Source organism: Leptidea sinapis, chromosome 16, assembly GCF_905404315.1.
Source record: "Leptidea sinapis chromosome 16, ilLepSina1.1, whole genome shotgun sequence".
In the NCBI taxonomy this organism is placed as follows: Eukaryota; Metazoa; Arthropoda; class Insecta; order Lepidoptera; family Pieridae; genus Leptidea; species Leptidea sinapis.
The window spans coordinates 2,667,764-2,681,776 of record NC_066280.1 but is presented as its reverse complement, the minus strand read 5'-3'; the positions used below and the strand labels follow the sequence as shown (position 1 = coordinate 2,681,776).

General features: G+C 36.9%; 1 protein-coding gene across 1 annotated transcript in view; it reads right to left on the bottom strand.

Annotated features, from left to right (window-relative positions):
• The window catches only part of LOC126968590 (hemicentin-1-like), a 199,962-nt gene that overhangs the window by 125,502 nt on the left and 60,447 nt on the right, over positions 1-14,013 (bottom strand). The window contains exon 4 of the mRNA XM_050813599.1: positions 1,592-1,800. Within this exon, the coding sequence (XP_050669556.1) occupies positions 1,592-1,800 (209 nt within the window). The remainder of the gene's footprint in view (positions 1-1,591; positions 1,801-14,013) is intronic.

Below are 14,013 nucleotides of genomic sequence, written 5' to 3'. Positions count from 1 at the left end.
TTGGGAGCGGTGTTGCGTGACCCTACCGATAACAATGAGCCGTATCTGGATGTTTCGTGTGGACGAATTCTTAAGGACGATATGTCACTATTATATATTGTGTTGCCCTCTAGATGAACAAATTATCTTCGTGCCAATTTACTACGAAGAACTTTATATGTATAACAAGTAAAGAAATAACATGGCAGTATATAATACGCTTTCTAGTACGCTCCAGGTAAATCTCTGTTTAATTTAACGGATAGAATAGTGTGAGTATTGTTATGTGCACCGTAAATTGAATACATTTTGCATGGCCTATCAAAATAAAAATTACTTAAATGTCGATGATTGATTACTAGGCTCGGCAGAAGATGTATTGCCCAACGGCAATTTTCAGCAAACCTCCTACTTTTGTCGTGGTTTTGAAAAATGAGGAGGCGATGTATAAGGATTCGTTAAGAGCCATGGGAGAAAATATAAAATAAGGGCAACGGAATGAAAAAGTACAGGCTAAAATTGGGGCTATTTCGGATTGGATCGAGGAACCTTCTGTGACAAATGTTGAAGTCAGTCAATACTGACTTCAACGAAATCTATTTATGATTATTTTTTCAAGTAGAAGCCCTCCATGAAATGGACTTCGATAGTAAAAAGATAGATCTTACGTTTCTATTAAGCATGTGATCAACGTCATCTGAATCGATCAATGTATAGAAAGAAAAAATATTAAAAGCAACGAGGGATTGCAGCTCAGCGTTTGGAGGCTCCAAAGAGTTTATTTTAGTGGAAGATGTGAATCGATAAATCGTGACAACGAACAATTTTTTTTTTAATAAGAGGGTGCAAACGTGGATGTGGAAGACGCGAAACTCAGCGCTAAGCACGTGGTTGTGAAAAGCTCCTCTGAGCACTCTTCGAGATGTATGCGGAAAAAAGTACAGGAAGAACCCACATCTATACGCAACGCCAAAGAATCAAACCGTTCAGAGATGAATTAATCGTCGATGATTCGTGCCGTTCTTCGTTGTATGCCGTCAAATGGAAGAAGTTGTTTTTTTTATGGAATAGGAGGACAAACGAGCGTACGGGTCAACTGTTGTTAAGTGATCACCGCCGCCCACAATCTCTTGCAACACCAGAGGAATCACAGGAACGTTGCCGGCCTTTAAGGAAGGTGGTACTAGCGAGCGCCCGCCCAAAGGGGAGAACGGTACTACGAGTGAGGCCGAATTCTCTAAGCAGTGTCTAACCTAAGAATGCATATTGCCCAAGAATCGTTATTGTGAAAGTCTTTCGGGGAGGCGTATTTTCAGCATGTCTTTGGACTGCTAATGATGCCCCGTATAATAATCTACCTTTAATTTAATCAATTGAATGTTGCACAATTCATCCTATTTTTGCATTATAGTAAGCAAATTCTACTTGCTATGACTTTGGCGAACAGGGATCTAATATTAATAGGCCTGTAGTTGGTCGGATCCGACGTGTCTCTTGTTTGGGATCAGATAAACGAGAGCTGACTTCCATGACTCCAGCAGTACCCCTTTTGAGTATGATATCGTAGAAGTTATCATTTATATACTAAAACGCAATTCTTACGATACCTTACCTATAACAGAAAGCCGTATTTGAAAGTTTCTCGTGGGTGAGTTCTTGAAGTCGACACGGCATCGGTATACACCTTCATCATCTAGCTGTACTGTGTCGAGGGTCAGAGACGCTGGTCGTGCTACCGTGGCGAAGTACGCCCGGGGTCCGAATACTTTAGGATCGGACCACTGGAGAGCTTTGTTGAAAGAGCGGCCGCGGACGTCGAAACTGTAACAATTAAAAGAATAAAAGACATTATAAAAGAAAGAGGAAAAGATAATGATAATGAATCAAATAATCATTTTTAAGATTATTTACTAGGTCTAGAAAATTACATTCACTGTAATTTGACTGCAGTTACATGTAGAATTTTATATGAAAATAATGGCCTACTGTAGCTAAATTATCAATGAATGCACTGTTTTGGTAAATGTTTAATGGTCATGACTTTGGAAGCGTTATGAAATGAAGGTCCATCAGAGTTGGGATGCACTAGGATGATTGTTGCGTAAGCAATGATCTGTGCTGGAACACTACACATACAGATCCAGAGACAAATGAGCATTAGGAACCTGATAGTTAGTCATCGCAGTCACCAACACTCTCGTACACGCTTTTTATGGTACCCGTATCGTATCGTCAGGAAAATAACATTGGAAAAATTTCATTTCGTAGCTCGACTGTACTTGGTAGAATGTTCCGTAAAAATTGAACCATAGATGAATGCCTCACATCCCTGACAGTTAAGTTAATATTTGAGTTTTAATGGTAAGAGTCAGATTAACCAGATTTTCGTAACATTCTGCCAGATGAAAGTGGCATAAGGGATGATTTAAGGACGCAACGACGAAATATTTACAAAATACGTTTGTTCAGGCAGATTAACAAAATTAGAATTAATTAATTTAACAATATTTAGCTTATCTTACAAATAATTAATGACTACGCTGAACCAAAGTGTTTAGTTAGCTTGTTTATTCTTGTTGACAAAGCCAATCTGTGAATATGTGGGGTTCCTTGACTCGTGCACCGAAGTGATGTATCTTCACATAATCGAGCCATTGACAGAATATACTTATGGGTCCCTGATAATTCAAGATGATACTTGGCTGCACCAGACCATAGAGGAAAACAATACTCCAGTTATTATGTGGCCAGACCTGCAACTTATAGAACGCTAACATGTGGTCCAACTTAAACTACTAAATGTCTTATAGTGGATAGTAATTGAGTTTTTAATATTACGTTAAATATAATCAACATTAAACTGTTTAAAAATTGTTGCCATATTGTTAATAATAATCATTCCAAAAGGAAATCTTGCGGCGGCGTCGTGTGCCTTGTCGACACCTTCCTTCAAATATGTGCGAGGTGAACGATGGTTGGTGCGTCATGCGTCAACTCGTGAACGGGTGCTGCTTATGGTGCCAGGTCGACCAATTATATTTGTAGTGAGGATTTAAAAGCGTATATGAATAATAAAGTTTATTTGTCTTTGACAATCTAATTAAAACACGATAAATATATTTTACTAACGTATTATACATCCTATTAAATATTTTGATTATAATATAAGAACTCAATCATGTAACTATGCAACTTTGTGTTTTCACATTCATTCCTCTAAAAATAAGATTTAATTTAACATAGACTATATTACAAAGCCAACGGTAACAGGCTTCTTACTGCAAACAAAATGTTTTAATTAAAAATTAATTAGACGCACATCTCAGATGTGGTTAAAGTAATCTGTACAAGGCTGTTGTTGTAGGTTACAAGTAAGTTTGTGCTCTGGATTAAGGTATACGAGTAGACCGCCTTATGTTCTGGTTTACCTACACTGTTCCCCTGGGATGGCTTAGTTAGCGCGAACGGAATACCGCTTCCACCTTTAATGTAAGCTTATAAAATATGATAGCTACAATATAGTGTTGGGTTTATTATATTCAGTGTTGTCTTAGTGAAATATATCTTATTTTACACGCCTTTTATTAGCTTCACCTGTATGTATTTTTGTTTGTATCCGACTTATTTGGGCGTGACTTTAAACGGCCAGATTTCGTTAAAATTTTGTAAATTTAACGAGGACCGATGACAATACATTAATTTGATAAAATAATTTTCAATTTTTGTTGATTTATATAATTTTTTCATGTATCGTGGATAAGGCTATTGATGTTCATTTTAAATTTCAACTAACTTACGTCTTTTCAATCAAAGCGTGTTATTCAGAGTTTTTAAACTATTTTTATTATTTTTGTAGCTGCGTAAGATTTACTTATACTATTAATTAATTAACTTCTACCCGTGACTTCATTCTAAATAGGTCTTGTTCAAATACAAAATAAAACTGAGAGCATTCGCTTTACATACTTACAGATACTTACAATATACAAGCGTATAGGTGACCCGACGGCTCGATAACGCTAATTTTGATTTGTCAATGTGTGCGTTGACTAGTTTTTTAGCCGACTTCAAAAAGGAGGAGGTTTTCAAATCGATCGATATTTTTATTATGTATGTAAACCGATTACGCTGAGATTTACGATCCAATTTATATAATTCTTCTTAAGTTCGATGCGGAATAGATGCCATTTGGTCCCATAACAATTTCACATAGTTTGGCGCAGTAGTTTTCATTATATGAAAAATTTTGTGTACGCGGATGCTATAATTTATTTTTGTGTACGGCTTTTATAGGAGTTTTCATCCCGGTTGATTAAAAATTGTTATTATTAACAGACACTTATAAGTAAAAATATTAAAAAAGCTACGTTTAAGAAAACCGATTTCAGAAACTGAAAAGTAACAAATAACTAAAAATTTTATTTAATACACCTCTTATGCAAACCATTACCTTTAATATTAATAAAATACTATTATTTGTATGTCCTACCTATTGATAGCTTTGAAGTCGGTGCCAAGCCAAATGTAATAGTAGGTACCTACACTCGCCACGCGTGACTTTGAGCGGGATAGCTTCGTCTAAAACAAAACAACCCAAGTGGACAGACACGCATAGCCAGACAACCTTAATAATAACAGTAAGTAAGCTTATTATAATATAAAGTTTTATTTTGTTAAGGGCTTGTCTTTCATTTTAATGGCAATCATGAACGCGTAACAAATAAACAAAAAAACAAATTTTTTTAAATGAAAATTAGGTACGAGCCAAGCAGGAAGTTCAGCTGATGGTAATTGATACGCCCTACCCATTACATTATTATTCATGATATAAGTTATGAATATAGTTATGTGTCGGGACGTATATAAAAATAGGGTCTATATTTTGAAAAGTTCGAACAGTGAACTATACTTACACTCAAGTAAACTCAAGTACAAATTGTTTGAGCCATAACTTCAAAGATCGACTATTTAACTTATTGAATATTCATGTGTAGTTAACTTCTTAATTTAATTTAATTCAACCACGGACTAGTAAAAAAAGAAGGATTCCGCGCCGTGATATTAGCAAGTGAAGCACCGTTATGTTAGTGTGTGTGCGGTTACGAGGGATACAAGTTTCACAATTTTTTCTCCCTTAAATAATCACATGTGGCCAAAAATACTTATAAAGTATCGATTTACACTTCCGACATTTTTAAAATATTTTATTGAGACGCACTGATCTGTCACAGACGATGACAATTCTCATAATGGCCGCCTATCGGCCTGTTGTAGTGTAAGTGTGTGCGTGGGGCTATGTATTTACACGTTAATCGGCTTGTTTTGGTGCTACACTGTTATGTAAGGTGACATGGAGTCCTTATTTTCTTACAAATCCGTGCTTATCATACTATAGTGGGCACAAAAGTCTATACTTACAATGTATTTTTCTTTATTTTTTTCTTTATTTACTAGTCCGTGAATCCAACATAGAATTTTCGTCGATAACACGATGAAATTGAAATGAAATTAGTTTATTTGTATGAATCATGGTAAAATAATTCTTAACAATTGGTAGATGTGCATGTACAGCACAATTCGCCAATATATCGGCATACAAATATATTTTTACTGTCACTATTGGAATTTATATATTTTGCATATATTATAATGAACAGTGCGTGGACAGAGACGCACTTGCGTGGATTATTTTTTGATTATCACCACACATGTTGGAAAAATCAGCGAAACGCCGTGATCAATATAATTAAAGTTAAACTTAGGACAGCCAGACACGCAACGATTTACATACGCAATATTTAATACTACGGTATGCTAAGGCCCTAACCTTTGTCAGCAATATTAATATATTGATTAGTTCATGTGTTAACAAGCGGTATTAACGACATGGGTCCATAAGATATCCCAATTAATAATTACATTTATTTAACTAATATTATTCATTACTGTCTTAGTACCGCTGTTCTCTATAATTATCACTATGATTAGAAATAACTAGAATAGCATATAATAATCAGATCTTTAGTTAACTTGATTCGTGTAAGTTAGTTGGCACTGCTGTAGTGCCAACTAACAGTTGGTAGCATTATTACGGGTGACAGTCGTGTACTATCTAAGCTAGAGCTAAGTTCGAGTACTCATTACTTATTGTAAATTCTAAGATAACTCTGCCCAAACACAATGATTATTGTAATTCTAAGTGGAAACCGTGGAAATTGACACACTTTTTTCACACAAATTATCTTGCCCCAAGTTAAGCACATACTTAGAGCCTGTGTTATGGGTTACAAGGTAATGATATATTTAATACAATATACTAACTTAAACATACATAAATTCATATAAACATACATAAATACATTTAAACATCCATGACACGGAAACAAACATCCATATTCCTCATATAAATGCTTGCACCTACCGGGATTCGAACACGGGACCTCTAGCTTAGTAGGTAGGATCGCTAACCACTCGGCTATACAGGTCGTCAATTGTAACCTTGTTAGGAATAACTTGATAAGGTGATGACTAAAAACTTGGTAAGGACTAACCTTATAAGGTTAATGACGAAAATCTCTCCTAGAACAAAGTAGGTTCTTGTAGTCGATATTTTGACGACATTATAAAAAAGATCCGGAAAACATTTCAGTTTTCAAAGCCAAATACAAAGTCGAATTAGGTTTATTCAAAGAGGCATAAACTAGGCGCTTTTGAATCGTCAGTTCCACTTACTTATTACTTACTTCAACACACTTCTTTTAAATTACTAAATTTACCTTATGTTCGTAATAACCTGAGCTCCTGAGAAGAACATATAAGAAACTCAATGGCCACTCTTTTCAATCAAATAGAGTACTTTACAATGGCAGGAATATATATAATAAATAAGTTGGTACTGTGCTGCGTCCAATGTATGAGTCGTGTTTAAATAAATAACATAAAATATTTTATGAAAAGTAATAAAGAATTAAATGTATAAATATAAATTATCGTATATTGGATGCATCATCTTTAGAGCTTGAACCCATTGTTTGTGTAAGGATGCTTCGCGAATATGATGGTCGTGATAACTGTTACAATTAGTAATTGCATCCAACAAATACAATGATTTATTATATATTTATAACTATAGCAGGTCGACCTGGAACTTTTTATTCTTAAGTTCCATAATACTAATGTTTATTTGACTTAAATGTGTCAACAAGTAATCGTTAAAAGGCGCTACAGTGGTTGGCAACACTTTTCTACAAATAAATCGGTTGTCTCCCCGTAGCAGTTAATTGCCGTGGAAATTAATGACTACACCATGTTGCGTTTCACCTTTAAACCATTATTTAAGCACTTTTATTACAAATAATCAAAGGTTTTTCAACTGACTTCGCAAAAAGGAGGTCTTTTTTATCTGATACATCTGAAGTAACTTTATATTTTTTTATTTTGAGTGAACTAAAATATCAATTGAATGTTGTTGCGCTTGTCATTCTGCGCCTGAATTAATTTAATTTTAATTAATTTTGGTCTGTAGGGCGCCGTAGGTAGTGAAATTACTGGACAAATGAGACTTAACATCTTACGTCTCAAGGTGACGAGCGCTGCTGAGAATTTTTGGGTTTTTCAAGAATCCTGAGCAACACTGCATTGTAATGGGCAGGGCGTATCAATTACCATCAGCTGAGCGACCTTCTCGTCACGTCCCTTATTAAATAAATAGGTACATAAATTATTTAGATAACATTTCTCTCGTAATGTTTTCTTGATTAACATAAGTAAATTATATATTTTTAAGGGTTTAAGTGTAAAAGCGCCTGCAATGCCAGCGAAATATCTACTAAAACGTCAGTATAAAATCTTAATATTATTTATGTTAGCATGAATAATATTAAGATTTTATATAAGTGAGTATTTAATAACTGTGCAATTTTTATTAACCATGTTTTCATGCTTTTTATCTATTAGATAGCTTTAATTTTTCTCAGCGGGTGCCAGGCGTATTTTTCATCAAACTAGGTCAACTTTGTATATTAAAAAAATATCGTTGGTCGTCATTTTACACTTACAGTCAGAGGGTGTCAACTTTACTCGAAAAACATATTACGCCTCCAGAGTGCAGTACAGTAAAGCATTTGGGACACCTCAGTCGGACATTGATTTTGTTACTTCGTCATTGCATCGCTTCAGTAACAAAAACACGAATAAATTGTTTTTATGCAACAATAAAATGACAGTAGGTATACTCTTTAGTGCGTAATTATATTATTATAAATATTCGCAGTCTGATAGCGGAAAGGCAAAAGTGTGCTTATAGACAATGTAAGCACAATGTAAACAGTGTGTAAACTGTCACTTTCCGAACCAAACCCGATTTGAATAAATATTTTACAATGCTGCTTATTGTTGGGGTATTTTGTAACATTCTGTATATATAAAGCAAAAAGACGTAGTTTGAAATATTCCTCAGCAACCATAATAGCTTAAAATCGTTGAGTTGAGGTTTCTAGGTAGTCGGGATCAAAAGCTAACTAAAATTTCCCATAGAGTTAGATAGAAAATGTGGTTTGTTCACCAGGCATGCATACATGGACAGGAGAGGTAGTCAGTCACTTTATTACCATTAAATAAAAAAAATATCTTATACTTAAGCCATTCACAAGTCTTATTTACGGACTAGCTACTGCTATTGATGTCAACTACAGAACTTTATCGTGGGCTGTAGACAATATTTAAAAGGCCGCTTCGGCAGTTACCCTAATAATAAGGGCAAGCGACGAATTATGATAAATGGCCCACCCACGGTGTTACGATTTAGCACTTCGATAATGGAGCCCGAATTTCCGACATCCGGTTCGTTCACTATTCTTTGAAGAAATCGTTTTCATGTTTTCTATTTATAGGTACAACTTATACTACACAAAACTTAAATAAAGTGAGATTGACAGACATACAGTAAAGGCATGAAAGCGGTACTGGTCATTGAGGTAGATAACGAAGTAATAGGATAGGTTTTAAGATCATTAATTATTCTCATTAAAATCATTAAAACTGTCACTTACATGAGAACAATATTTATAAATAATAATCTATGAATCGTCCGAATGATAAACATAAAACTAAATATAAGTGGGTGCACTAGATAAAGGAAGCATAATATTAATAGGTTTGGCTAAACGTAGTTTGAATAAATTAAAAGTGCCTGCATATTTGATATCCGAAGATAGTCCATTGTACAGTTTAGCACCATCGTAGATAATTGCTTTTAGTCCATGATTGGTCCTTCGCTTAGGTAGTATGAAGTGGTCATTACTGCGTCTATTTTGTATTTCTTTCTTTTTTGTAAATGTTAATTATGAATAATCTGTTTGTCTATAATTTTCTTATGTAGTATGCAGTTAATAGGTACATAAAAGGAATCTGTAACAAAATTATAAAACCTACCAAATCCTGTCTATATGGTAAGAATACTGAAGTGGAAATCCGGAAGATAATAAAGTGAAATGAAATGAAATATGTCTTTATTGCACACCACAAAATAATTAAACATAACAAAAATCGAGACTACAAAAAGCAATAGGCGCCCTTATCGCTTAAGAGCGATTTCTAGCAGGCAACCTGTAATGAAGTAGTTTTAGTTGAAAACATAACAGAAGGTGGTGTTATCGATATGCATATAACTTAAACATACACATACAGTAATTAATTCCAAGAAAGGAACTAGTAATGAATTTGTCACAGTAATAAATAATATTCTGATTTCAGAGGGAAGAGAATTCCATAGGTTAACAGCTTGCACAGCAAATGAATTGTCGAAAAAGGAAGTTTTATGAACAGGTGTACAAAGCAAGAGATTATGGACAGACCGAAGATATAGTTGGTGAGAACTTAATGCTGAAAATTTTGTATGTAAATAATGTAGTCGGAAGCTCTAGTGAAGAACCGCGAAACATACTTAAGATAGTTTACTATTATTTGAAGAAATGGTTTTCATATTTACTATGAATCATACGTACAACTTCTAGCATAAAAACCTTAAATAAAGTTATGTTTACAGACGAATAGCAAAAGCATGGAAGCGGTAATTGAAGTAGGTAATGAAGAATAAACATTTAAGTATGAAACTGAAATGGAAGCTGGTTAACTCATTTATAGACTGACTTACACACCTTAGACTTGGGGTCTTAACAGAACTATAAACTACTTATATGCCACCTTGTAGAGATATATGCTATGTGTAAGAAAGAAAAGGAATCAGTAATAATAATAACAAGTCAGTGGGACGCCCTGTCCTGCATCCGGCTCCCGCCGTCGGTGGTGCAGTGCGCCGCATGAGATGGACGAATATTATCAACGAAAATGTCATGCGAGCGTACTATGGGGCGACAGATATTGTGTTGGTAGATCGGTTACAGCGTCGGGCATTTATTGTTGATATCACTGTTCCGTGTGCTGATAACCTTGTGAAAGCTGAAATAGACAAATTGTCGAAGTACCTAGACTTAGCACACGAGGTTACTGACATGCAGGATGTTGATTCAACAATAATTGTCCCAATAGTCGTTTTCGTAAACGGTCTTATAGCAAAGAGCCTCAATCATCATCTCATGAGTCTCTCACTTAGTAACTGGATAAAGGGTCAGTTACAGGAAGCAGCTGTTTTGGGAACGGCACGCAACGTGCGGAAGTTCCTCAGTTTGTCGCGCTAACCACGGGCGGAATTGTCGTGAACCAACGCCGGCGGGACTCTATTTTTTATATTTATATTTGTAATATTGTTTTTTATAAATATGTTTTGTATATAAATGTAGAAAATAATATTGACACACTCTTACACAAACTATTTTGTCCCACACTAGGCATAGCTATGGGTGCAAGAAAACGATAAATTCAATACAATATACTTACTTAAACATACATAAATACATATAAACATCCATGACTCAGAAAAAAAGATTCATTTTCACTATATAAATGATTGCACATACCGGGTTTTGAATCCGGGATCTCTAGCTCATTAGGCAGGGTCACTAACCACTGGGCTATGATTGTCGTCATATTTCATTCATTTCATCAATGAATCAAGAAACCCACCAAAATTCGTATACCTGATAAGAAAACTGAAATGGAAATTCGGAACATATGGTCGGAAATTCTAGTAAAGAACTGCTAAAGATAGTTGCTGCTTGGTCAGGGTGGGTTTATGCCAAGAAGAAAACAGATAAAGCAGACATAGGGAAAATTTAAGATATAATTAAAAAGAAAACATCGTTTACTACTCACTATATTGCCCAAAGCACACGTCACTCTAGAGACCTTCAGATTGGGTTATCATCGAATATCAAATCAAATCAAAATCACTTTATAGGTCACGGAATTGACAATTAAATGTAAAAAATATTTTTCTTATTGAATCTACCGCTACTTCGTAAAAGGTTGAACTAATGAGAAGAAGTACCAAGAAACTCATTGCCACTCTTTTATATCAAGATTTACAATTTCATCGATTTACAAATCATTTCAATTACAATATAGAAGAATATTGAAATATATATATTAAATATATAGAAATTGATCGTGAGATTAGATACCTATTGTAAAATTTATTAAAGTTTACGCAAAAATGATAACCTCAGAATTCTAACCAACATGGAAGCAAATGACGATCTGAGAGAGTTATGAGAAACTGTTATAAAAAGCAAAACCGTAAAACCAAAGTCGATTCCAACCGATAAAGTCGTATTCGATATGTGCAAAAATCTATTTTTTTTTTATGGAATAGGAGGACAAACGAGCGTACGGGTCACCTGTTGTTAAGTGATTACCGCCGCCCACAATCTCTTGCAACACCGGAGGAATCACAGGAGCGTTGCCGGCCTTTAAGGAAGGTGTACGCGCTTTTATTGAAGGTACCCATGTCGTATCGTCCCGGAAACACCGCACAAGGAAGCTCATTCCACAGCTTTGTAGTACGTGGAAGAAAGCTCCTTGAAAACCGCACTGTGAAGGACCGCCACACATCCAGATGGTGAGGATGATATCCTAACTTGTGGCGTGTCGTGCGAAGGTGGAATTCGGCGGCAGGAATCAGGTTAAACAGCTCTTCGGAACACTCCCCGTGATAAATGCGGTAGAAGACACACAATGAAGCGACGTCTCTACGCAACGCCAAGTGATCCAGCCGTTCACAGAGCACTGTGTCCCCGAAGATTCGAGCTGCTCTGCGTTGCACGCGGTCAAATGGATCGAGCTGATACTGGGGTGCGCCAGACCAGAATGACAGCAATACTCCATGTGTGGCCGGACCTGCGCTTTGTAGAGCGCTAGTATGTGGGCCGGCTTGAAGTATTGCCGTGCTCTATTAATGACGCCCAGTTTCTTTGAAGCCAAATTGGCTTTGCCTTCCAGATGACCACGAAATTGGCAATCGCTCGAGATTTCTAGACCCAGTATTCCGATACTAGGCGAGGCTTTGAGGGAAGTGTTGTCGAAGAGCGGTGATACGACAAATGGGGTTTTTTTTAGTGGTAAACGCGCAAACTTGAGTCTTCTGGGGGTTAAATTGGACAAGGTTCAATTTTCCCCATTCCGCGACCTTCTCAAGAGAGGACTCGATAGAAGACACAAGTTTCTCCCGGCACTGGTCGACGATTTCCCGAGAGAGACCTGCATGGCCAGTGTATACGCCATCACCAGTGCTGTCGTCTGCATAGCAATGAATGTTGGAGGTGTCCAACATATCATTTATATGCAGAAGAAACAGCGTGGGAGACAGTACACAGCCTTGGGGCACTCCAGCATTCACGGGCTTCGGGGTATGCTGCGCCCAGTGAGGAAGCTGGAGGTCTACTTGCACAAGCTCTCGGGAAGCCCAAATGATGGAAGTTTGGAGAGGAGCGCCTTGTGCCATACACGATCAAAGGCCTTCGCTATATCCAGGCTAACTGCCAGGCCTACCCCTTTGCTTTCAATAGCCGCTGCCCATCTATGTGTTAGGTATACCAGAAGTTCACCTGCCGACCGACCATGGCTTAACCCGTATTGTCGATCGTTGATCAACTGGTGACCCTCTAGACATACTAAGAGCTGACTGGTAATTATGCTCTCCATGATTTTGGAGAGCAGGGAGGTAATACCAATAGGCCTGTAGTTTGCCGGATCCGAACTGTCTCCTTTTTTTTTTAGATCGGATGGACAAGGGCTGACTTTCATATGTCAGGGACTACGCCTTTAGAATAATAGTGCCGGAATAAACGCGTTAGCACCGGCGTCAACTCAGGGGCACACGTTCTAAGCACGATTGGAGAAATGCCATCCGGCCCGCTCGACTTCCTGACGTCCAACGAAAACAGAGTTCGCCTAACAGTTTTCTGTCTGAACTGTACTTCAGGCATAGAGCTCTGACACCGCGGGATGGTCGGCGGTGTTTTTCCGTTGTCGCCAAGAGTCGAGTTGGAGGCGAAAAGAGTGCACAAGAGATCGGCTTTCTCTTTTGCCATATGGGCCAGGGTGTCATTCCTCATGTGCAACGGCGGCAGGGACGGCTGGCTGAAGTTACCAAGAGCAGCTTTCGACAACGACCAGAACTTGCGTGTTCCAGTCGGGTAACTGGAAAGCTGCTCGCCGATTATGACGACGTGTTTTGACTTTGCACGGGCGATTTGCCACTTAAAAAATCTGGAGGCACGGTTGTATTTCCTCTTAAGAACTGTGCAGTTCGGATCCTTTGCGCCCAGCGCCGCAACCCAAGCTCGATACGCCTGTTTTTTGCAGTCAGATGCTGCTGTAACTGACGCATCGAACCAGGCATAACTAATTAATTATAAGATATTATTTATTGCTCGACTTCACGACAACCAATGAATAATATTGTTTAGTGTCTTGCACATTTTAACAATACAGTTTTTATTCCGTGAGCTATCACTAAAGTCTTAGCTTATTTATAATGTTGTTTTATTGAATCACGCACACAGAAAGATAAGGTACCTACACACGCCCTTTCTGTAATATTTATCGTTCGTGTTACACATAAAACACGTTTGTAAA